Below are 25,960 nucleotides of genomic sequence, written 5' to 3' on the forward strand. Positions count from 1 at the left end.
TAGCTGTTTTCCTGAGACATGTTCTGTCCATTTTCAAAGGAGCAAGGCTTTTTATAACTTGCCACCAGCCATCAGCCTGTGAAAATAAAGAAAATAAGAGCAGCCATTTTAAAAAAAATACACTATGTAATAATGACAATAATTACAAATATAGAGGTAGCATTTGTGGATTCAATTCACTAGGGTGGTCTTTGTATTAGATTAGTAGAACAATATAATTTCTCAACAGGCATTTATTGCATCCCATTGAGCATCTGGGATATTCAGAAAAAGGAGATTTTTTGTACAGTTGAGAGGGCCATGGAAAGACACCACTCTCCTGCTGAATGTGACTGAGAAAACCTGTGGCCCGATTGCTGCTGGTCTTTCCTGTGATCTAGAACAACTGGCCAAGGATGAAGCCAACTCTTTGAACAGTGAGCAAAAGGGGAAAAATAATCTGTTTTCTTAGCGTGAGTCTCCAGTTTGACCAAGTGTGAAGCCTACCTTCCTCTGGGCTTCCATTCAAGTGAGTCAACACATGGCCTCAGTTTTAAGCCAGTCTGAGTCAGGTTTGATGTTGTCCCACTAAAACTGTCTTGCTGGATTTTGTCAGTCCTCCTCTGTGTGCCCCCTAGCAGCTTTCTCTGTCTTGCTGCATATCCAGGGGGCTGGTTAGTACAGATTGCTCTCTGGATTCTGGTTGGACTCAGCTAGTAGAAAGTGCCAGTAGCAGATCTGAAGGCAGGAAGAAGTCTTGGATATTTAATTTGATGTTTCCTCTTCCATTGTTAAGGTCCCAGCAGTGGTTGTTTATTCAACTAGGGTTCCTGCTGGATTGGTACTCCTCCAGCAAGCCTCTGGCTCTAGGGTAATTCTTACCCCAGCCTCACCAGGAAGAAGAGCTCCCTGCCACCACCAGACTCAGGCAGCCTCCACACTCCTTGGGGGTCACTTTCAACCGGCCCTCACAGCCCCCTCCACAAAATTTCCTGGGATTATTCAAGTGGATTTGTGATTCCTTCTGAAATCCTGACTGATACATATAAAGGGCACTGACATATGGTAAATGTTTAGTAAATATAAGTTAAAGATACTTTTTCCTTATGCCCCCTAATGAGGAAAAAAAGGTATAATCACTACGACCAAGCAGAGTTAGAATGCCTGTCTCTTTGAGTGGTAACATTCAGAAGAAAACTATGACAGAGTATTTTATTTGCCTTCAGGTTCTAAGGGGAAAAAAGAATCCAGATACTTTTAGATGTTTTTAAAAATAATCAAATTCCCACCATTGATTACTTGACGTCTCACCACTTACACATCACTGGAATAGTTTCCCATCTACTTACTCTTAAGCAATATTAGTCTCTTGAATGTCTTCATTTATAGGAGTTGTATCTTTATCCAGAGCTTCCATTTCTTCTTCCTTCTTCTTTCTTTTACGGTGCTTCCGAAGAGGACTTAGAAAATAATATGTTAGAAATTAATATGGGCCCGTTAGTTCATGTGAACACAAAATGATTCAACAAAAGTGTATGGTTTTGTTTCTAGACTGTTAAAGGTGGGTAAGGTGCTTTTTTTCTTAAATATATTGGATTTTCTTTTAAACTACAATAGGCAACAGGATGGGTTGAGTATAGTTGTCTAAACAGGAAGAGTATGGCTCATTAGTGTTGGTGGAGAATAGTTGGCACAAGAAAACTTTTCAGGGAGCATTATTTAGTGTATAGAGAAGAAACGGTAGAAACTAGGAACAGATATAAGAAAACAAGAGAGTGAACATAGCCTCTGAATTATTATTTAAACTTCTAGACAGTCCACCTTCCTGAAAGTACATTTCAAAATTCATGTTACAAAATAGGCTATTTTCCAAGGTCTGCATAATTCTTTCTCTGCCCCAAACTTGGCATTATGAATATTTCTTCCTATCATAAAGTATATAAGCTCAAAAGTATTTTTTTCAATTTTATAATAGAAGGAATTCTACATATCAACTGATTTAATATTTTTGTTTCACAGAAAACTAAAGTTCAAAGGTATTAAGAAATTTGCCTGAAGTCTCAAAGATACACAAAAAGTCAGACTCTGCTGCTGTTTTTCTCCCAAGAACATTGTGAGGAAAGGAATCATGAGACATGCACTTTGAGAGGGGAACACAACAGAACAGAAGTAGATGCAACCATTTAGGGAAGCTGGCTAGCTCCTCAAGACAAGACGACACTTACACAGAACACCTTTTCACCATTCTATGTGGTGGTGCTGCTGTGGCTAAAAAAATAAAATAAAATAAAATAAAATAATTCAGTGCTAAGTACAGTGGCACACACACCTGTAATTCCAATGACTCTGAACGCTGAGGCAGGAGGATTGCAAATTCAAGGCCAACCTTGGCCATTTAGGGAGATCTTTTCTCAAAACAAAAATTTAAAAGGGCTGGGAATGTAGCTCACTGGTAGAGCACCCTTGGTTCAGTCAATGCCCAGTACGAAACAAACAAACAAAAATCCTTACAGCAAGCCACTGTGCATCAAAGAAAAAGCATGCTGGTTCTTGACTTTCAAATTTGGGATTTAAAATGAAAAGTAGGGAAAAGAATGTGTAATCATTATTTGCACATACAATAAATAATTGCACATATCTTAATGTGGCCAACCTAAAAATTTTAAAATAAAATTTGTTTCAAATTATAATACTTGTTTCCAATAAAAAGATAAAAATTGTGTATCGGGGCTTCAATGTAAATAAATACTTCAATATTAATGATGGCAAGCATCAAAAATAGATTTATTTCAATTGAAGCAAAAGGGAAAGAGAAGGTAATAAAGAAAGAAGAAAAGAAGAAAAGAAAACAAAGAGCAAGATAATTAAAATTAAACTTAAAAAATACTTACTGACAGCATGTGCAGACACCAATGACTAAAATGATAAAAATGACCATAACTGCTATCAAACAAATCACCAAAATCTGTCCTCTATCTCCTCTTAGGTAAAACAAGTCAACTCTCTCACACCTCGCCCCAGTGTAGCCTTCATTGCAGCTGTCAAAATAAAACAAGAGGGTGACAAGGTAAAAATGCAAGACTTAGGAGTCTCCCCTTCTTCTTTGAAGAAACTAATATTGTTTTCATTACTTGAAATTCATAAGAACACAGTTCTTTTAAAAAATAAGAATAAAAAGTTGTCCTCCACTGTGTTCATGAGTAATTCTAACTTCTTCCCTTTACTGAAACCCTGTCACTGGAACATGGTTAACATGTCTCATACACATAAGCAAAGATACTTGTGATTAGGACTTGTTTTTGAAGTTTTAATCTCTGCGTTTGGAGAAGTAGGAGATGATAAAATTCCCTCCATAGTATTCATTGTGCTTAAAAACCTCATGACAAGGAATTTTTAAAAATCCCCAGGATTTCCCATTTCATCCAAGGGCTATATACATAATGAATAGTTTCAGTGTGCCAAAGCACTCTTTAAAAATAATTTTAAAATTACATTGTTTCATACAATCAAAGTGTGAAAGCTCTGAACCCAGGGTCCAAAAAAAGAAAGTTCCATACATACTACTTCTACAGAATCTCCCCTTCCTCCTCCTATCCTCTCCTCCTCTTCCTCCCCCTCCCCCTTCCCCTCCCCTCCCCCTCTCCCTCCTCCTCCTCCTCTTCTTCTTCTTGTCTTTCTCTCTCTCCCTCCCTCTCTCTCTGTCCCTCCCTCCTTCCATCCCTCCCTCTCTTTCTCTCTCTCCCCTATACTTCAATTCTAGTGTTACTACTTGGGAGGTATAGATCAGGGAATATTCTTCTATTACTCCTTTTTTTTTTTTTTTTTTTTTTTTTTAGGGGGGGACCAGGGATTGAACTCAGGGGCACTTAATCATTAAACCACATCCCGAGCCCTATTTTTTGTTGTTGTTGTTTTTCATTTAGAGACAGGGTCTCACTGAGTTGCTTAGGGCCTTCCTAAATTGCTGAGACTGGCTTTGAACTCACAATCCTCCTGTCTCAGCCTCCTAAGCTGCTGGGATTACAGGCATGTGCACTGCACCCAGCTTCTTCTTTACTCTTGCATTCACCATCTCCCCAACTACTTCTCCCCTCCCAAAAAACACAACATGTCCTGTCCTATCCTGTTCCTTAATCTGGTTTTCTGTGGCCATGGTTCCAGATCTGTTCACCATTCCTTCCCCTCCCCAAGTGGCCTCCTTTTATTCCATGGCCTTCTTAAAGTGGAATAACCAAAGTCAACTAGCTCTCTAAGTGGGGCTAGCCCCTTTCAATCTTAAAAGTCTCTATCAATATAATCTTCATATGGTGTCAACTCAGCAAATGCACTAAGTCTGAGGTGACAGTTATGAATCTTTTACCCAGCTGGGACTGGACTAAGCAACACTAGATGAGAAACAGCCCAGTGATTTGTAGGCTACGCATAGAATTCTCTGACTTGTGACAGAAACTTAAAAATTACATAGAAATTTGTCTAAGGACATTTGAACCAAACTTATCTGTTGTAATATCAGTACCTTTCCATTAATAAATATTTCACCTTTATTCTCCAGTGCATTGGAATACAAAGAGATACTAGCAATACAAAGAATTACTTAAGTGTCAAAAAGATTAACTTCTGCACCTTGAAAAGATTTATGTGCAACTTAAATTTTCTTTAAGAAAGGATTTATTGCCCGGCTATTCTAGAGCCTATGCTTGACAAGAGCTGAGGCAGTTAATTCCTGCAAAGCCTGTATTTCTCAAGTAAGGAGATCCCTTAATGCCAATCTTTCAACTGATACAGTGTTTCAAAATACAAACAAAAACCCAAGCTCTGAAACAACCATTGATTGAAGCTAAACTGTGATGCAAGCAAAGGAGAAATATGTAATGTCACCTATGGCTGAAGGACCTAGAATAAGTGGGGGAGAATGGCCTCCTGCAGGATAGGTAGGTGACTTTACTCCAAGGTCCAAATACAAAGACAGCACTTAAAAATATCTTGAAATATCAAAAATATGTAGCACATAGGATTGAAAAGGTGTGGAAATTTCACTTTCATTTGCATGAAAGAGGAAGCTTTTAGTTTGAAGAATGTAATTAAATTTTGCAAATATGTATAGTCTCTTCCCAGTTAAATATTTCTTTAATAAATTTACTAAATATGGCATGTTTGTTGTTTTTTGTTTGTTGGTTGGTACCAGGGATTGAATTCAGGGGCACTTGCACACTGAGCCACATCCCCAGCCCTATTCTGTATTGTATTTAGAGACAGGGTCCCACTGAGTTGCTTAGCGCCTCGCCATTGCTGAGGCTGGCTTTTAAACTCACTTTCCTCCTGCCTCAGCCTCCCAAGCCACGGGAATTACAGGTGTGTGCCTTCACACTCGGTAAATATGGCATTTTAAAATAATAATCTTGCCTATAAAAGGCCTAACAATGACTAGCTTATCTATTACAATGTTTTTCTAATTATGAGCTCTGGGTTCAGTGGCTGAACTGAATTTCTCAGTAAGTAATGCTTCGGTATGTTGTAAACCAATGAAACCATGCTGGAAGGTCAAATCCTAACATACTTATAATTGCTCTCATATCATGCCAGTCTTCAGCTGACCAGTGACCTATTAGCTGATGGTCATTTTTAGCAAGAGTATTTCCCATATGGGAGGGGAAGAAGCCAAAGGAGCAAGATCTTAATGTTTACTAAGTCATTAATAAATGCTTATAAAATAAAATTGGAAAACTGAGAATAATTTTTAAAGATTCCACAATTCTCTAGAGGGATTGCAAAACCAGGATTAGGGGGTCACTGTTCTGAAATAATCACCAGACACTGTTCCAAGAGATTGACAAGTACTAAGTCCATCATTATAACAAGCTCTGAAGTAGATGTCATTATCAACCCCCTTCTGCAAGTGAAGAAACAGAGGTGCAGAGTCATTGAGTGAGTGGGACTGTGATTCCAACACAGGTAGTCTGGCTGCCAAGCTTGTGGCCTCGGCAGCATGTAAATTAACTGTGCTGCATTCATAAATGAAAATTATATATCTGGAAACAAATTATCCACATTCCAAGAATATATGGAGAAACTAATAGGGGATTTAAATTATTTGAAACACAACTTGTTTGGTTTTTTTTTTTGTGTGTGTGCATGTAAAAACTAGAGTCCATAATCTATGTCTATGATCACAAGTGAAAGGAGATATTGCTGGTTTCCCAAGATGATGCTGTCACCAATGGTAAGACCATTTTTGTCTGAATTCATGCTATACCAAACCATGAAAGGTCAGTCCTAGGTTGGATATCTGTCCACTCATCTCAATGATTACGGAACATTTACTCCACAATGTCGGAAACCACATAAGTGATTTTATGTATATTACTTGGCTTAATCTTCAACCCTTGAGAGGAAGGTATTTTTATCCCTTTTAATAAAAACTGAGGGGTTGGGGGGGGTGACTCAGTAGTACAGCACTTGCCTAGCATGTGTGAGGCACTGGGTTCGATCCTTAGTACCACATAAAAATAAATAAAGGTGTTCTCTCTCTCTCTCTCTCTCTCTCTCTCTCTATATATATATATATATATATATATATATATATATATATGTGTGTGTGTGTGTGTGTGTGTGTGTGTGTGTGTATACGTATATATGTATATATGTGGGTGTATATATACATATATATATATTTATCTATTTATTTATATAAAATAAAAACCAAGGTTTAGGAAAGGTAATTGACCCACTGTTTACATTGCTAATAATGGGTAAAAAACAAAATCTCACCTTAGGTCTATCTGACTCTAAAATCTGTCCCCTAACCTGGTGCTCTTCTGCCTCCCATTGGTTCTGTATCATTCTACTCTAAGAAGAGCTTCTGGTTCTGATTGAGGCCTTGGTTTTGAAATTTAGCATAGCATTAGATGGGCTCAGGTAGAGACATGTATTCATTCCTTCATCAGTCATTTTTTGCACACCTATTAAATTTTAGGGTCCATGCTTACCACTGGAACACGAAAATGAGTGAGCCACAAGCCCCGCTCTCTAGGAATTCACAGCCACAGGGAGGTCATTCAAAGTCACTGACAGCTATGCTCTAGTGGATAAGTGCCTCCACTGAAGTGTGACTAGATGGCAGAGGAAGGGCATCTACTTGACACCTGGCTATGTGCCTGGGAAGGAGGAAGTCAGTGAGGGACCAGGTCCAGAAGGAGCTGGCATTTGAGTTGTATCTTAAACCATCATCAGGAATACGCTCTCAAGCCTATGGGAAGAACTTGTATAATAAACCATGACTAGGGAGGTAGGACTTTAGGGGAACATTTGGGAATATGGTGAGAGGTATAGCCAGAAGTTAAGTCAGAATCAGAGGAGCCACAGAGGTCAAGGAAATATGTTTTAGCCTCAAAGTGAGTGGGACGAGCTGTGTGTTGATCCTAGGAAAGTAAATGACATATGGTGATTTTCATTTTAGAAAACAGCAATATTAAAAAAACAATAAATCTGCAGACATAGGGATAAGTTAGAAAAATGTTCTGGGTTAAAGGACATTGATATTTTAAAAACCCAATGTATGCCTCCAAGCCAGTAAATAATGAAATGAAATTTCAAAGAGTCAGCTCTGCCCTTCTTAGCACACCTCCAACACACATTCCTTGATATTTTGCATTCGTAATTTTTAGCCTTGCTAAGTATTATTCATGCATATTTCTTTTTAAAATTGGACATAATTATAATTAATTTTTTGATTAGAATGTTTCTTTTTCATTACTTTTATTTTTTTATGTGTTTTAATTTGTTATACATGACAATAGGACACATTTATGGACTCTGATATATCATACATAGATGGGGGTATCATTTCTCATTTTTCTGATGCTATATCTATGACCTTTAAACTCCCCTACAAAATCAGAATCACTATTCTGAGATTCTTATGGAAAAAAACAAAAACTCTATACTGAGAAAACTGTGAAAAATAACAAACACTCTGTGAACTTCAGGTCAAAATTAGAATCACCCTGCTCTTCTATAAAGAAAATATCCCAGATAGCACTTCAGAGGGATATCTCGTTAGAAGAAAATAGACATTTAAAAGATGCAAAAACTTTTGCAGGTGCTTAGACTCTTAAATCTCCTAAAAACTGGAAAGAGAGCTCCTCTCCCAGTCCCCAACTGTACTTAACCCTGCTTTGCTGATCTCTATTTATAAATAAGACTGACTTCTTCACACTTAACTGACACCTTGCAAAGGGAGCTTTTAATTTGGCAGGAATTCCTTCATATTTACATTAACTACGAACCACCTAACACATGCCAGAAGGATCTGTTTCCATCTGTACCACCCAGGAGATTATTCGAGCTGAAAAGCATCCTAACACTGGACAAAATCAGTTTTGCTTGCGCAAGGGAGCAGAGGACACTGCCCAGCCTGGAAGCGGATCTGCGCTCTCACACGCTCATATTTCAGGAGGAAAGTCTGTGTCAGTTTCTCCATAAGTGGCTGCTGAGAGAGCCCTAAACAAGTGGCTGAGGGCAGGACCAGGCGGAACCGTGTCTGCACAGATGGCATGGTTAGCTCAGACTTTCCAGCCCTGTCAAGCCCCAGGCTGTGCAGCCCTTTCTGTACCCCAGGTGCAGCTTGTTCTGAACCCCTTTGCTTGCTGGCTACAGGGCTTCACTTACACACAGGAGGGTGTCTGCTCAGCCACCACGAAGCGGCATCTCCCTTTGATGCAGTAATGCTTGTACTGCTTGGGGCACCGAGAGAAGTGGCCTTTCCGCCTTGATTGTGTGGTGGTAGCTGGAAAACAAGAAAAAGTTCATTTGTAAATTGAATTTTATTCTCATCTCACTGCTGATTTTTCTGGAGAATACGTTCCAATCTCTTATCTGCCCTGGACACACTGGGATAAAAGTCAAACTTTTGCAGCCCTCAAATAGCACTAGAGATTGGGTAATAGGGATTGTGGTTGGAATTTTCATATTGTACTTAAGACTTATATCCAACCTGTCTCTCAGAAACATTGGTATCTTCAGTGGGTAAAAGAGAGATACGATAATAAAGAAGGCTTTCTTGTCATGAATGTTTTGAGAACCTCATTATAGAAAGGAGTTGGTTGCTTGGTTTCTGTTTTTGTTGCTGCTGAGCTGGGGTTTTTTTTGTTTGTTTGTTTTGTTTTGTTTTGTTTTAACTGAAACACATAGTCTTTACTGTCTCTGATATATTTATTTTTCATATATCATCTCATTGAACAATCACGACAGCCTTATAAGGTGAGCACCATGCAAATCCTAACTTATAGGTGATCAAAGCACAATACAGATTAAGATTAAGTCACTATCCAAGATCACAGTTAAGAGTGATAGAAATGGGACACAGCCCAGGCTGTCTTGCCCCAGAGCTCACGCTCTTGACCACTACCCTCCTGCACTGTCAAGCCAGCTTGCTCAGCAGGTGTGTGACCTCCACTCTCAGCCTGGGGCATCCAGAGGTCATGCTTGCCTCGGTGGGAGTGTGTGCCACTCACTGGGCCCATGGAGGCTTTCTCTGAAGGAGGGAGAAAACACTGGATGCTTCCTGTCCTGGATTTCAATCCTGCACTGACCTGCCTGATTTTTCAACTAAAAATACTAATATGTAACAATTCCCCTATCCCTCACATGTAAAGTTTCAGTACATATTGACTGTCCAGAAAAACAGTATAGAAATAACTTACTAGCTGTTTCATCTGTTGGTTCCCAATTAACATCTGCTTACACCAAGAGAAAATAACACACAAGCCAGATCCAACACAGGATCAAACTGTCCAAGTTCACAGGATGACCAACAGCTTGCAGGAGTCGGACATCTGAAGACCATTCAGGGTTCACTTCAGAAGGACATTTCACACTAGGTTTGATAAGGCACCTGGCATCCCCGTGACATTTAATCATTCTTTTATTTAGTAGCAATGACTACCAGACTTCTTAATATTATGAAATCAATACATGTAATTACACAGGACCACGAGAAATAAGAATTTCAAATGACTTTGAATCACCTATATGCTGCAAATATTTGTGATGCTCAAACACAGTACAGTCATCCTTTAGTATCTATCAGGTATCAGTTCCAGGACCCCGGGGCAGATACCAAACTCTAAGGATGTTTAAACCCATTATATAAAATGGTGTAGTATATGTACACATATGCTTTATCCCCTCATATATTTAAAAATATCTCCAGATTAATATCTAATATCTAATCTAATATAAATGTAATATCTAGTATAAATGCATTGTAAATAGTTGTTATAGTGTGTTAGAAAATAATGACAAGAAAAAAAGTCTTGTCAAGACAGAAACAATTTATGCAGGGTATTTCTAATCCACAGTTGACTGAATCTGTGGATGAGGAATCCACAGATACAGAAGGCTGCCTGCTCAGAGTTTCAGGGGATGGCAGAATGTTGCTGAAGAACTGGCTGACCTGGTTTTGTTTGTTGACTTGGTTACCACCCAACTGCTGCTCGTGCCAGATATTTGCTCCCATGAACGTTAGTCCATGGGAATCTTATCAGAAGGACTGAAAATTCTAGAAATAACTGCACAGTGTGTCAAAGGCAAATAAGTCATTTTGACAAATAACTTGATAAGTGAACTTCATTCCATTAAATGCTTTCTAACACTATAAAGAGGAACTGGAAAAATAAATAAAGGATGTCCTGCCTAACCATTTTAATTGGTGCAATACAGGAAATTAAAAACAATGCAATCAACCAAAAAACCACCATTGTAATTGCATAAGCAATTGTAGTACACTGGAAATGATGGAAAGAACACTGGATTAGCTGAAGGAAAAATAGTGTTTACTTCTCAATTCTGCCTTTCACTATCTGCAATTAAGATGTCTGAGTTTCAGTGACCTGATTTATAAATTAAGGATGATAACTGCTACCTTAAAGAGCTATTAAGATAACATACTATGTGTGTGTGTGTGTGTGTGTGTATAATTACATATATCATATATATGTATATAGATAGATAGATATTCATATATATGTGGAAGTTCCTAGTAGAGTTCCTAAAACATTCAATCCCCAGCAATGAGGTGTTTCTAGAACATTGAAAATCTTGGTAATCTTAAGAAAAATCTTGTGTAACCATTTGCTTTCCTAATCAGAGAAAAATTTCTATAAAGTATAGATTTTAGGAGGCAGTAAGCAATTGATTTAGTTAAGAAGAATGTTAAGAGCAAAGAAAGTCACAGAATCAGGAATACGAAGGTTGAATACCAAGGGTGGAAGGCAGAGGTAATTGAAATGGAAGGGTCCTGAAGGGGAGGAGCCTAGAACAGCTGTGAATAGATTTAGAGACCTGGATGTCAGCAGGCTGAAATGAAATACAGGGTGAGAGAGAGCTGAAGATGGTTCTTATGAATTAAATTAAATTAATTTTGAAAAAATACTTTAAACTATAAAGTGTTCTATTGATGCATCAGATAAGTCAGTGAAGAGTGGATGAGAGCAAGAAGATAGAGGGGCCTAGAACACCAGGGCATACCTGAGCCAGGCAGGCAAGTGCGATACAGGCCTGGAACATGGCAATGGAGGGCAAAGAAATGAATTCAAGAAGCAGCAAGACTTACAGACAGATCTGGCCTGCTGCAGAAAGGCTTCTTTGATTGGCCAGGCATACTTGCCTTTAAATATAAGCCATTTGGCTCTGCATCCTAAACTTTACTGATTCTGCTCGTTGCTGTGCCCCTTTAAATGCACTCAATTTTTTAATAAACACCACACAGAGTATAATTCCAAAAGCAAATTAACCAGCAGCTGCTGGATGCAGTGATTTGATCAGTCTCGGCCCATCCAAGCAGCACAAATCCATGCCAGCAACATGATTGCCAGGTCCTGTTTTGATCACTCACAGAACTCCCTCCTTTGCCAAAGAAGCATGCTCTGAAGTATTCCCAGCATTATTTGAATTTAAAACCTTTCCATGCCACCAGGCAGAAAATGTCCAGTGATTTCTCTATGGAACTTTCAAACCCAAAAGAAAAACAAATCATGAATACTGCATCTAAAACCAAACCAGACCAAACCCAAATGGGATCCTTTTTTCCTCTCCTGGAAATGAGAAAGTTGATCAGCATTCTCCCTTGAGAGCTGCACCTAAAATTCCAGTTGCTCCTCATCAGAATACATCAAAGTCATGCTAACTGAAAATTAAGCAACTGTGAAGCCAAATGTTTTCTGCTTATCATGAGACCTGATGATAAAGACACAGGAGTGCAAAACCAGTCCTTGCATTCCAGAATATTCATTGAGAAGAAGGAAAAGTTACTTCTATGACAAAATAATGATTATTTTTTGTGGGGGGGGTGGTGGTTACTGGGGATTTTACTCAGGGGCACTCGACCACTGAGCCATATCCCCCGCCCTATTTTTTGTATTTTATTTAGAGACAGGGTCTCACTGAATTGCTTAGTGCCTCGCTTTTACTGAAGCTGGCTTTGAACTTGCAATCCTCCTGTATCAGCCTCCCAAGCCACTGGGATTATAGGCATGGGTCACCATGCCCAGCCCAAGTGTTATTTTTATTCTTGAAAACTCAAGGAAAACTCCTATGACCTTGGGATGGGGAAACGTAATTGGTGATTTTTCTTTCCACCTTACCTTGCCCTTTCCAACACACATTCCCTAAACTGATGCATTCCCCTTGGGAGTGAGATGATGCTTCAAATTTTCATTGAAAACCTATATTTACTGATTGGCTAGTCCACAATGAAACCCGAAGAGTACTACAAGTGATGGATTGCAATCTCTTCATCAGACAATATTTTCCAAAGATTCTAAAGCAATTAAAACAAGCATTATGGTTACTGCAGGTCGATATAAATAAAAATCTGACTTTAAGAGTTTGCAAAAAGAATCAGAAGCAAGGACATCTTTTTTAAATCACTGAGAAGTGGTCATCCTTCTTGGGTCTATGAACAGTGAGATGAGCTGTAATAGATCCCCTTGGGCTAAGCCAACATGGAGGAATATAGAAGACCCCCAAGTGACTTATTTCCAATATGGAATTTTCCTCAATTTTATGGATGTTTTGATTAAATATAGCATGGTTTCTTTGTCCTTCTGTGTATGATTCTAATTCTTAAAAAGAAAAAAAGATTTAGGACACCTTTGCGACTAAAACTCTTTAGAACGAATACATTAGGTCTATTTTTTCCTAAAACCCTCACTTAATGTTAAGACAGTGCTTATTACAAATCTATATGATGATGATTCTGTAAATGACAAATCAATTCTAAGGGCAATTAATACTATAATTATTATGAGAACACTTTTTGTAATACATGTTACAAAAGTTATAATTTCATAGTATTTCTAGCCCCTTATTTAGATACATAGTTAAAATTCCATGTAAGAGAATTATAAGGGATGCTAGATTTTGAAGTAGAAGTCCCACAGGTGTTAATAAGGAGAGAGGGGAAGGAAAATAAATAACTCCTAATCCATCCTTCCACACAGGTATATGACCTACAAAAGGTAGAAGTGCACAGAAAAGAATCTAAGAGTTTAGAGAAACGTCCTCTGAGCCTATGAAGTAGAGCCAAAGGCATTGATATTATACTCCTTGGCTTCCAGGCATCTTCCCAATAGGGTTTTCCCTCATTTTACAACCTGCTTAAGCCAAAAGGTGAGATAGAAAGTTTTATATTTTTTAAAGTTAATTTTCCTTCTTATCTTGCTAACTAACTGTGATTTTAGAGAATGGGAATTCATGGTGTCCTTGAATAAAAGCAAAATTTGAAAATTTATTATAATATAGGATTCCCACTTGTCCTATATCTAATGACATTTGCTATAGAAAAGTAAAAGAGGAAGTTGTGACTCACACATTCACTCTTACCCCTTTCTAAGTTACTGGGAATGCATGGGTTGGGGAGGGCAGCAATACAGGCAGATCAGCAAGTCATCTTTTAACCAGGTTGGCCTGTGGGAGGTCTCAGATCATTACAGGCATGCTCTCAAAGGGGTTGTGATACAATAGTCTCTTCCTCTCTCTTTGCTTCCTAGCCACCATGAGGTGAGCAGCATCCTCCCCCAACAAGGCTGATGCACATCCTTGCCACAGACCAAAAGCAATGGGACCAACTCATAGATGGAATCCTCCAAAACTAGGAGCCAAAATTAACCTTTCTTATTAATAAGCTGATCATATCAGTTATTTGTTACAGTAACAGAAAGCTGACTCATGTGTTGAAGGGTGAGTATATCTTCATGCATTTAAAATTGCTCAAGGCTGGGAGCCAATAAAGATCAATGGACAGAAAAAAAGACTGTATTCCTTTTGTATGTCGGGAATACACACTATGCAATTCTAATGTATATGATGGATCCTTTGCTTATTCTCCCTTGCAGGTTCTTCCTCATCTCACTCACTCTCTACAGTTTTACAGTACAAGGGTGCTCCATGTTTTCTCATCTCTTCTCTTCACACTCCTTCCCTGACTGGTTTCATCATCTCCTTTCTATAAACACATCTTTAGGGCCACAATTCCCAAATGTAGTTTCCATCCCAAGTATCTTCCCTCAATGCCAACAATACAACTAGGTCCAGTTGGACTCCCACCAGCATTTCAACTTAACCCTTCCAAAATGTGATCCTTGATTTTTCCTTCAAACATGGTCTTTCCTTAACTCAGTAAATAATATCCATTATTTCTGTTATTTAGATCAAATATTTGGCAGTATCTTAACTTCTTTCTCTCTTGCTCTACATCCAATTCCTCAGCAGAACCTACTGACTGCATTGAGAATACATGTAGAATTACCCAATTATCTCCTCAACCCTGGTGTAAGCCATGTCTAGGCTGCAAAAAGTCTCCATGGCAACACGTAACTCATCTCCCTACTTCTATTGAGGTTCTCTTCACTGCCTAGACTGTGCAAGAAAACAGAGGACGCTGTTAAACTGACTCAGAGTAAAGGTGGATGTCCTCTGAGTCCTGGCAAGACCTCGTGGGACCTACCTGCTGACCATCTCTCCACTGCCTTTCTGACCTTATCTTTACCTGTATGAACTATTCATCCAGGGCACCTAGCATCTTCTGCTTAGGTGCAGGTGATGATGAGTATTAGTGGAATGGATAAATGCCTTACTCAGGTAGCAAATGGCAAATTAAAAATGGAATCCTTCCTTAGATAGTGAAAATTAAATCATAGAAACAATTAGACACAGAAAAGATTCCTGAAGATCACCCAATCCACGTTTTCATTTTACAGGTTACAGGCTCAGTCTTTGAAAGTTTAAGTGACTTACTATAGGTCACATAGCCAGTTATTAGAAACGACCTGCTCCAGCTCCATATTAATTCCTCTCTCAAGAATCTTTTGTCCATTTAGACTTTACTTCCAAGCAACGTTCCTTTTAAGTATTTCCCTCATGTTTCACATTTTTATATTCCCACATGATTCTAAGCAGTTTAGGAGATGGTCTCTCCAAAGTCATGTTAACTGCGTGACCTGAAACAAATCACTTAGTCTCTCTGTGCCTTGATTTTTTTTTATCTAAAAAATGGATAACAAAGACAAAATTATAAATTAAGTGAATTTATATATGTAAAACAGTAGAAAGGTATTTGGCAATTAGCAGAAGTTTGATAGATGATGGGTGCTATTGTTTTCTTTTGTTATTGGTATGATGTGTGGTCCCTAGATACATGTTAATGTAATATAATAAACACAGCAAAAAAGGGAAGAAAACAAAATAAGGAAGGAAACAAAGACAGAAGGAAAGAGGGAGAGAGGGAGGGGAAGGGAAAGAAAAGGAAGATGGTTTATATAAATTCAGTTAATTATAACGTGAGAACAGGCCAATCCAGTTTCAGTCCTGAAAGATCACTCAAGCGTGTTCACCATAGCATGTGTATTGCTTTTAGGTGATATTTTAAGGCAGTGCAGTGAATTAGCCTGCTAATATGAAAGGATGATGTTAATATCAGATAATAGCACTTCTGATGACACAAAAATTTGGAAGCCCATTTTCTGGTTAGCATTTTCAAAATCAAATCCATTGATTTTCATCATGTTTAGAATCATCTTTTGGGAGGGGTTTTGCCGTTTTCTGAGTAGATTAAAAATAGACTATTATGAAAAGGAGAGTAAACCAAAGAAATACTGAATATTTCTGGTTTATATTTCTAGTTTCTCATTTGATTCATCAATACTGTCCAAAATACAGCCATGCTAGAATCCTTTCTCTCTCCATTTCCTGGACATATTTCTCACATAGCAAAAGATATTATTATTTTTTGAAAAAGAACAATATCTTATCCAGAAAAATCCAAAATTGTTTTTCTGACATCAAATTGTGGTAAACAAACTCTAGTCCTCTACCAAGCTACTAATCTATTTGTGCTTTAATTGTGCTAATAATGCTACTTGGGTATCATAAGATCTAGAAATGCCAACCTGAACTCTTAAAAAGGAGTAAAATGGATAGAAACAAATAATGATGGTGAGACACAAGAATCAAGGATTCTTCAATTTGGAAGCTGTAGGAAGAAAGCAGGATATGACTAAAAAAAATTATTTGGGCATTTTTTGCAGATCACCTCTGAGAAATTATGACTAAGGGAAATTCCTTGATCAAAATCCAGAGAAAGGTATGGATTTTAAGAGGGGAACCAATTTCCTCACTGATCTTCCTAAGTAGAAGGGAAGAGAAATCTAAAAGTCCAAATATTATGCAAGTAATACAAAATTAATGCAATTTTAATTTTTAAAATTTGAATTTAAAAAGTTGAAGATATAGACCATATTCCACAGTTTCTACCCTCTGATCAATTGGCTTTTGTACAATGGGAACCATGCAAGAAGTCAAGTGTCACTGATTACTGGGGGAGTATGACAGAGGGAAGATTTACATCTATGGGACAGTCTTTAAAGGAAGACAGTTTGGTGCTGGAAGAAGAAAGACATCTGAGATAACAAAATGGCTGTGAAAGACTGAGGATTACTCTGTTTGGGGTTTCCTTAGCCCCTCTTTCGTTAAAGGTTATTGGAGGAAAATACAAAAATAACATCTATTTGTATTACATAGAAAATTAGAAAACAGAAAGTAACATCAGAAAGACAGCAGAATAAAGAGGCTTCAACTCTCCTCCCCTTCACTGAGTCATCAACAACATCAGACAAATTCCCTTTGTGAGCAATGCAGAAATTAATTGAAAAGCTCCTGTACCCGAGATGAGTGCAGAAACCCATGGAAGCGAGCAAGGAAAGTCATCAGAGCCTCTCACCTCAGTCTCTACCTAGAGTACAGTGCCATATGATCAGAACTACCTGCTCCCTGCCTCCCAACTCCATATCCTAGCTTCTCCTTTGAAAGAGAAAGATTCAGACTGCATATCCAATACCCCAGCACTTACAGGGGCTTCCCAGAAGATTGGTTTCTATCTTGCTTGTTTTGGAGCATACTCTACCCACATGAGACCAGTGATATCAGAGACAGCAGTTTACACTGGCAATTCCCTGGCTCATCCTCTGGCTCAGCACAGAGTAAGCAGAGGAAGAATACCAGCGCCCACCTTCTCCCCAGGGAGTAAAAGAGTCGAACTTCACATTCAATATATGACTTGTCCTGTTTCATCTGAGGGTTGACAAATGACATGTTTCTGTCTTGCCTCTTTTGGAACACTGACAGGACCCAGCATACTCTAGCTGCCTGGGAGCCAGAAAGAACAGAGACCACGGTTTGAACTAGCAGCAATCATGCACCCTCCACTAAGTATCACAGAATGAAAGCGCCAAAAGACCTTTTCTCAGATTCTCCTTGTGGAGAGAAAACGTCAGGAAGACTATGTAAAGACCCAATTCTTGCCAAAGCTGTCAAGAGACTGACTTTGGTCTAATTTGTCTCAGAGCACTGATGAGACTTGGCATTCTCTTGAGTCCAAGGGCCATTAAGAACAAAGGAGTCAGAGTAACTAGCATGGAAATTTGAAAGGTCCTGACCATATCTAACTGGATTGATTGATGAGGGTCTCGTCTCATATAAGACCAGCCTGCAAAAACTGTCAGCAGTAGGTATTTTCTTCAATATTCAAATACCAGCAAAAAGAGTCAAGGGAAATGAAGAAAGAGTGAAAACTGTCACAAAGAAAGGGTCAAAATAAACTAATCCTAATGATACGAGGAAATATACCTGACAGAGAATTCAAAATAAATGATCATAAGGATACTGAACAAAGTAAGGAGAACTATGCATGTACCAAGTAAACATTTCGACAAAGAGAGATAAATGCTTAAAAATATTAAACATAAATGTTGTTGCTGAATAATAATGGAACTGAAAAGTCACTAGAAATTCAAAAGCAGACTATGTCAAGCAAAAAAAAAGTATCATCAGTGAACTTGAAGAAGTCATTGAAAATTGTACAGTTAAAAAAGAGCAAAAAGAGAGAAAAAGAAGCTTAAAGGATGATTTAGTCAATTTTTTTTTTTTTTTTTTTTTGCTGCTATGAACAAAAGGCCTGAGAAGAACATTTTTAGAGGGGGAAAAGTTTATTTGGCACTCACTGTTTCAGAAGTCTCAGTCCATAGACTGGGATCCATTGCTCTGGGCGCTAGGTAAGACAGAACATCAGGGTAGAAGAATGCTGTAGAGAAAAGAAACTCAGTACATGGCACCAGGAAGTAGAGAGAGGTAGTTCCACTCTCCAGGGACAAAATGTATATCCCAAAGGCACACTTCCAATGACCCTCCTCTGCCAGCCACACCCCACCTGCCTATAGTTACCACCCAGTTAATACCTATCAGGGGATTAATACCTGATTAGGTTAAGGCTCTCATAATCCAATCATTTCACCACTGAACTCTCTTGCATTGTCTCACACATGAGCTTTTGGTGAACACCTCATATCTAAACAATAACAAGGGACCTACAGATCACCATCAAGAAGCTCAATATATAGTTTATGTGAGTATGAGGGAAACAAAATAGAGAAAGGGCAGAAAGCTTATTCAAATAAATAATGGACAAAATTTTCCAAATCAAAGGAAATAAATGGATATCCATACCCAGGAGGTCCACTGTATCCCAAATAAGAGGAACCCAAAGAAATCCACACCAAATCTCATTATAGTCAAATGGTCAAAAGTCTAAGATGACGAGAAAATATTTGGCAGCAAGACTTTTCATGTACAAAGGAATCTCCATTAAACTGTACGTGGATTTCTCAGTAGAAATCTTATAGGCCATAAAGGAGTGAGATGACATAGTCAAACCACTGAAAGAAATAATCTGCCAACCAAGAATACTATATTAAGCAAAATTGACCTTCACAATCTAAGAAAAAGTACAGACTTTCCCAGAGGAAGTCAGAGATTTTACCACCTCCAATGCTACCTTACAAGCAAAGTAATGTGGAAGTCAAAGAATGCTAAATAGTTATAAAAATCCCAAGAAAATATAAAACTTATTGGTAAATGTAAAATATATAGACAAATACAAAACCTTCTATTACTATAATGAGAAAGATATATTACTTTTAATTTTAGTTTAAAGTTAAAAGACAAAAGTATAAAATGGTTATAAATATAAAATATATTAATGGATATACAATAGTGTAAAAGTATAAATTGTGATATCAGTCACAAGGTGTAGAATGAAAGGAAGTAAAAGGAAGAATTTTTTATGTGATTGAAGTTAAGCTGTTTCCAGCTTTATATACTAAATCTTTTTTTTTTTAATTAATTTTTATTGTAGGTTGTTCAAAACATTACATAGTTCTTGATATATCATATTTCAATTGTATTTTATGAAAGCCCCACGGTGACCAAAAATAGGATATCTAAAGGAGACACGTAAAAGAAAAAGAGAAAATAATCAAAGCACATCAATAATAAAAAAACCTCAACAGAACATAAAGGAATATAACAGGAGAGGAAAAAGACTACAGGATATAAAATAATTAACAAAATAGCAATAGGATATTTCTTCCCTATCAATAATTACTTTAAATGTAAATAAGTTAAACTTCCCAATCCTATGCTATAGAATGGCTGAATAGATACAAAAACACAAGATTCAAGTCTATGTCTTGCATGGCATGGAAATGAATCACTTTAGATTCAAGAATATATGGAGGCCAAAATTGAAGGGATGGACAGAGCCCACACAAAGGGTAAACAAAAGAGATCAGAGGTGACTAGACATATATTAGACAAAATAGCCATTAATTCAAAATCTGCCAAAGGAGATCAAATGAGAAACATAGACGTTGTACACTGATAAAGTTTTTATTTTACCAGAATGATAAAACTATTGTAAATATATATGCATTCAACATTATAATATCTAAATATATGAAGCAAATATTGACAGACATGAAAGAAAGACATAATCCTCACCATGCATTAGTTAGCAATTGATTTGTACAAGTCCAGTAGACAGAATACTCATACAACAAGCAAAACAACATTATTTTCACAGGCAGCAAGGAGCAATAAAATACTAAGATTTGTGGTGACCACCAAAGCTCAGGAAAACTATACAGGGAGAAAGGAATCTAATCTGCATGTGTTCCGTGTGGTACTGCAGTTGAGGAATCCTGAAAAGCAGCTTTCCCTGAGATTTACACAATGGGTAAATGAGACTCACTAGGATAAAACTCTGTAGGATCTCTTCTTCTAGCAGGGACAGGAACAGAGTCCAGGCTATTCCTGTCAGTTACTCCTGATACGATATGAGTGTCCTGATGATGATTCCTAGTACATTCTACAGTTTTTCCTGGGAACTAATTACAGGTAAGAAAAGGAAGATACCTAGGATGGTCCAAGACCATCTGGGAAACTTTCCTCTAGATGGCAATACTATAATATTAGAAGACTCAAATAGTCCACTTCCAATAATAAAGAATGAAATAAAATCTCAAATTTACACTTTAAGAAAGTTTAAGAAACTAGAAAAAGAGGAACAAACCAAGCTTGAAGTTCATAGAAGGGAGGAAATAGTAGAGATTAGATTAAGAATAAATGAAACAGACAAGAAAATCAATAGAAAAAAAAATTAAAAGAATTAAGAGTTGATTTTTGAAAAGGCAAATAAAATTGATGAATAGCAAAGCAGTGAGAAGAAAAGAATAAATAAAGAACGAAATAAAAAAGATATTACAATTGATGGTACAGAGATGAAAGGCATCACATGAGACTATGAAAAACTATACACCAACAAATGGAAGGATCTAGAATAAGTTCCTAGAAACATAAAACCTACCATAACCATATCATAAGGAAAAGAATATCTCAACACTTGTAACTAATGAGACTGAATCAAATCAGAAATTTTCTGAAACAAGGGGCTGGGGATATAGCTCTGTTGGTAGAATGCTTGCCTCGCATGCACAAGGCCCTGGGTTCAAAACCCAGCAGCACACACGCACACAATTACATACAAAAAGAGGTATTAAAACCCTTCCAAAACAGAAAAGTTCAGGACTAAGATGGCTTCTCTGGTAAATTCTATCAAATATTTAAATAGTTAATGCTAAATCTTCTCAAGCTATTCCCAAAAGTTGAAGCAGAGAGAACACTTCCAAACTCATTTTGTAAGTGCAGCATTGTGTGACCTCAAAGCCAAACAAAAATCACTTCAAGAAAATCAAGTTACAGGCTAATGCCCCAGATGAACATAGTTGTAAAACTCCTCAACAAAATACTAGAAAACAAAATCCTACAGCAAAATAAAAAAATGATACACCATGAGAAAATTAGATTCGTCCCTAAGATGTGAGGATGGTTCCATAGGAAAACCAATCAATGTGATTTCAAAATATATTACAAAGATAGATTCAGTGTTTGCAACAGTGCGGTAGCCAGGCATAGTGACACAGGACTCTATCCCAGTGGCTCAGAAGACTAAGGGTAGGATTGTACGTTCAAAACCAGCCTCAGCAATTTAGCAAGGCCCTAAGCAACTCAGTGAGACCCGATCTCTAAATAAAATACAAAAACAAAAGGGATGGGGATGTGGCTCAGTGGTTAAATGCCTCTGAGTTCAATTTACCCCATCCTCAAAAACAAAACAATGTGGTACTGGCATAAAAACAGACATAATGCAGACCATGGAACAAAATAGACAACACAGAAATAAACTCATGCATATATGGTCAACTAATCTTCAGCAACAGTGCAAAGAATACAAAATGAAAACAGGATCGTTTCTCCAATAAATGATGTTTTAAAACTTGACACTCATATGTAAAAAGAATGAAGTTGGGCTCTTTTTTCACACCATACACAAAATTCAACTCAGAACAGATTGGAGACTTCAATATAAGACGTGAAACTGTAAAATCACTATAATCATTGTTAATCATTTCTTGAATTTGATATCCAAAACACAGTCAACAAAAGCCAAAATCAAGTGGAATGGCACCAAATTAAAAATTTATTCATAGTAAAGGAAACAACAGAGTGGAAAGGTACCTATAGAATAGGGGAAAGTGTTTTCAAATTATATATGAGATAAGGAAATAATATCCAAAGCATATAAGGAGCTCTTACATCTCAATCCAAGAAAACAAATACTCTGAGTTCTAAACTGGGCTAAGGAATTGAATATATATTTCTCCAAAGACTTACAAATGGCCAAAGTGTAAGGTGTTCAATACCATAAATCATCAGAGAAGTGCAAATCAAAACCATAATAAGATCACCTCACATCTGTTAGCATTGCCATTATCAAAGACAGAAAAAGTGTTGGCAAATATATGGAGAAATTGGAATCCTTGTAAACTTTTGGTCAGAATGTAAAATGGCACAGCTACTATGGGAAACAATATGTAGGCTCCTCAAAAAAATGAAAAATAGAATTTCCATATAATCCAATAATCCCACTTCTGGGTATTAATTCAAAAGAACTGAAATCAGAAACTCAAAGAGAGATTTTCACTTCCATGCTCATTGCAGCACTATTCACAAGAATCCAAAACTGGACATAAACCATGTGTCTACTGACTGAGGAATAGATAAAGAAAATGTGGCATAGAAATACAAGGAAATGATATTCAGCCTTTTAAAAGAAGAAGACCCTACAATGCATGAAAATGTCACTTAACCTGGATGATACTATACTAAGTGAAATAAACCAGTCACATAAGGACATGGGAAATTTGCTTAGTCTTTCTAAACTTTATCCTAAAATAAAATCTTAAAAAATATAACCTCACTCAGAAGGCTGTTTTAAGGAATGAATGAATTACTGCATGTAAACCACTTAGTACAAAACCTTTTGAATTCACTTTTACGAAGTATCTAAAACAGCAAAATTTATAGAAGCAGAGAGTGGAAAGGTGGTTGTGCCAGGAGTTTGAGGAGGGAGGAGATGGTAAGTTTCTACTCAACAGGTATGAAGTTGTAGTTATTCAAAGGAAATAAATTCAAGAGATCTTCTGTACTGTCCACCTTCAAATTGATTAAAAATTTAGATCTCATGTTAAATGTCTTGCTACAATAAAAGTAAAATTAGAAAACACATTTAGGGACTGGCAATGTGGCTCAGTGATAATTGCTTGCCTGGCATGCACAAGGCTCTGGGTTCAATTCCCAGCACTGCAAAACAAAACAAAAACAAAAACACATCTAGAAGTAGATTTTTGAACATTGTCAGTCATCAGATGATGGATAATTTCCCAAGGGAAATGTGAAAATGTCATCATTGAAGACATCTGAAGCCAGACTGAAGAAAAACACACAATCACATAAAGTTGGCCTTGTTCTCCCTATATGGGTGACAAGGCCAGGCCCACACAAGCATGACCTAAGACACCAGTGGATGCCACAGCCTATGCACACCCTCCAGCCCACCCACTGCTCTCCAGGATGAAAGACGAAGACTGGGCTGGAGCTAATGACTCAGCTCAGGAAGAGTTGCTCAGCATGTTCCTGGCTCAGCCACAACGTTCCCAGGGTGCTAGGAAAGGGGCACTCACATCAAGTCACCATACTCCCAGCCCAGAAAAGTTTCCAGGGAACCTACAGGCTCTTCTCTACTCCACCCTACTCTTATAAATTGGCTTGTATTTTATTTTTGTTATTTTTAAAAATCAGACAATACCTTATAGAAGACAAGATCACATAATCTATAAACAAAATAAACAGCACCTTAGACTGGGGGTCAGCAAACTATGTTCCAAGGGTCACATTGGGCCCATGAGCTGTTTCTCTAAATAAAATTTTGTTGGAACACAGCCAAGCCTATTAATTTGCATAGCATGAATGGCTGCTTTCATGGCTGGTTTCAAGGTTCAGTACTTCAGCAAGGACTAGATGGTCCATAAACCCTTACTAAGGAAAAACTCTGCCTTAGAACGATAACTTTGAGAAAACTAACTCAAGCATCTCCTTTACCTTTTTCTCTTTTTCCAAGCAGAGAAAAGAAAATAATTTAAATTTAAACAGTATGTGCCATCTTTCCATGAATCTAGTGCAAGATATCACAGGTTGTGGTTCATGTCTGGTACATCCAATATAGTAGTTAAGAATGAAGATATTGGAAATCAGAAAGACCTGAGTTCAAATCCCAGATTTTCTATTTATTAGCTGTGTGACCTTGGGAAATTTGCTTAACCTTTCTAAACTTTATCCTAAAATAAAATTTTAAAAAATATAACTTCACTCAGAGGGCTGTTTTAAGGAATGAATGAATTATTGCATGTATACCACTTAGTACAAAACCTTGTACATTACTCTGTGCTTAAAGAACTGCCTACTATTATGACTTCTATTATCAAAAGATTAAAACAGGGAGATCAACTTTCCAAGACTGAATATGAAGTGTTACCTGTGCAGTTTTCCCCAAGATCTCCACAGAGAGGGCCATTCGTTTCAGGACTTCTGGTTGAATTCCCATCAGCCACCACACAGTGGAGGATCACTAGGCCTTTAAGTACAAAACAGAACCAAAAAAAATAAGCATGAGAACTCAAGAATTTGCTTAATGTGAAATACCATCTCCAAGTCATGATCCACTTAGGAGAATAGCAAGTCTGTGGCTCTGTACCTCTCTCCCAGCCAGGCAGGGGAACAGAGGCCAGAATGTCTCATATTTTCAGCTAAAGATGGTATTTTCAAGCTAGAGTTCTTATACCTGACTATGCATCTTAAGGGAGGAGACTTGGACATATCTTAGGAAGGAGCCTGAGATTTGCTTTAAAATAATCCAACATGGAAATAAGGGTACAAAGTAATGAGGAAAAGACAAAGGAAACAAGACTGGCTGGCTGCATGGTAGTAATTGTTGAAGCTGGATGATGGTGTGTTGAGGTTCATTATGCTGTTCTCTCTAGTAAGTATATATCCAAAATGTCTACAAGGAAAAGAGGAGAGGATAGAAAAGGGGAATATAAAGATGGCTTAGGAAGTAGCTAGTCCTGAGTTTAAGACCTGTTTATCAGTGTTAAAAGTATGCTAATTTGGTGTATTTAAGTCAGTTTCACTGCTGTGACCAAAAAACCTGACAAGAACAAAACATACATAGTATAAATAGTCATTTAATAAAAGTTTATCTTGGCTTATAGTTTCAAAGGTTCAGTCCATGGTTGGCTGACTCCACAGCTCTGGGCTCAAGGTGAGGCAGACCATCATGGTGGAAGACCATGGCCAAGAATAGCTCAAGACGTGGTAAAAAGGAAACACAGAGAGAATGCGCTCCATTTACCAGGGACAAAATATAAACCCCAATGAATGCCCCCAGGAAACTATTTTCTCTAACCGCACCCTACCAGCTTACAATTACCACCCAGTTAGTCCAAATCAGTGGATTAATCCACAGATTACGTTAAGGCCCTCATACTCTAATCATTTCACCTCTGAATATTCTTGTATTGTTTCACACATACGCTTTTGGGAGATACCTTATACTTAAACCATAGCAATGTGTTAAGAATTCAAAGCACTGAAGATAGTGTTGGCATATAATCAGTGATCAGTAAAACTTACTCAT

The 25,960-nt window shown here is 37.6% G+C and overlaps 1 protein-coding gene across 1 annotated transcript; it reads right to left on the minus strand.

Moving 5' to 3' along the window:
- Btc (betacellulin) lies at positions 1–25,960 on the minus strand. The gene is made up of 6 exons (XM_077110148.1): positions 25,957–25,960; positions 24,800–24,898; positions 8,647–8,764; positions 2,871–3,017; positions 1,329–1,439; positions 1–76 (listed from the first exon to the last, which is right to left on the minus strand). Exons 1-5 carry the CDS (start codon positions 25,958–25,960, stop codon positions 1,331–1,333), a joined length of 477 nt encoding a protein of 158 aa, XP_076966263.1. The 3' UTR covers positions 1–76; positions 1,329–1,330.

The sequence above is a fragment of the Callospermophilus lateralis genome, chromosome 8 (assembly GCF_048772815.1).
Source record: "Callospermophilus lateralis isolate mCalLat2 chromosome 8, mCalLat2.hap1, whole genome shotgun sequence".
NCBI classification, from domain to species: Eukaryota; Metazoa; Chordata; class Mammalia; order Rodentia; family Sciuridae; genus Callospermophilus; species Callospermophilus lateralis.

Coding starts and splice junctions, on each gene's coding strand:
- Btc (XM_077110148.1), bottom strand. Junction 3,018..8,646: donor GAGCAGACACCCTCCTGTGT/GTAAGTGAAGCC, acceptor TTATTTTGACAG/CTGCAATGAAGGCTACACTG. Junction 1,440..2,870: donor GGTGTCTGCACATGCTGTCA/GTAAGTATTTTT, acceptor TTATTTTCTAAG/TCCTCTTCGGAAGCACCGTA.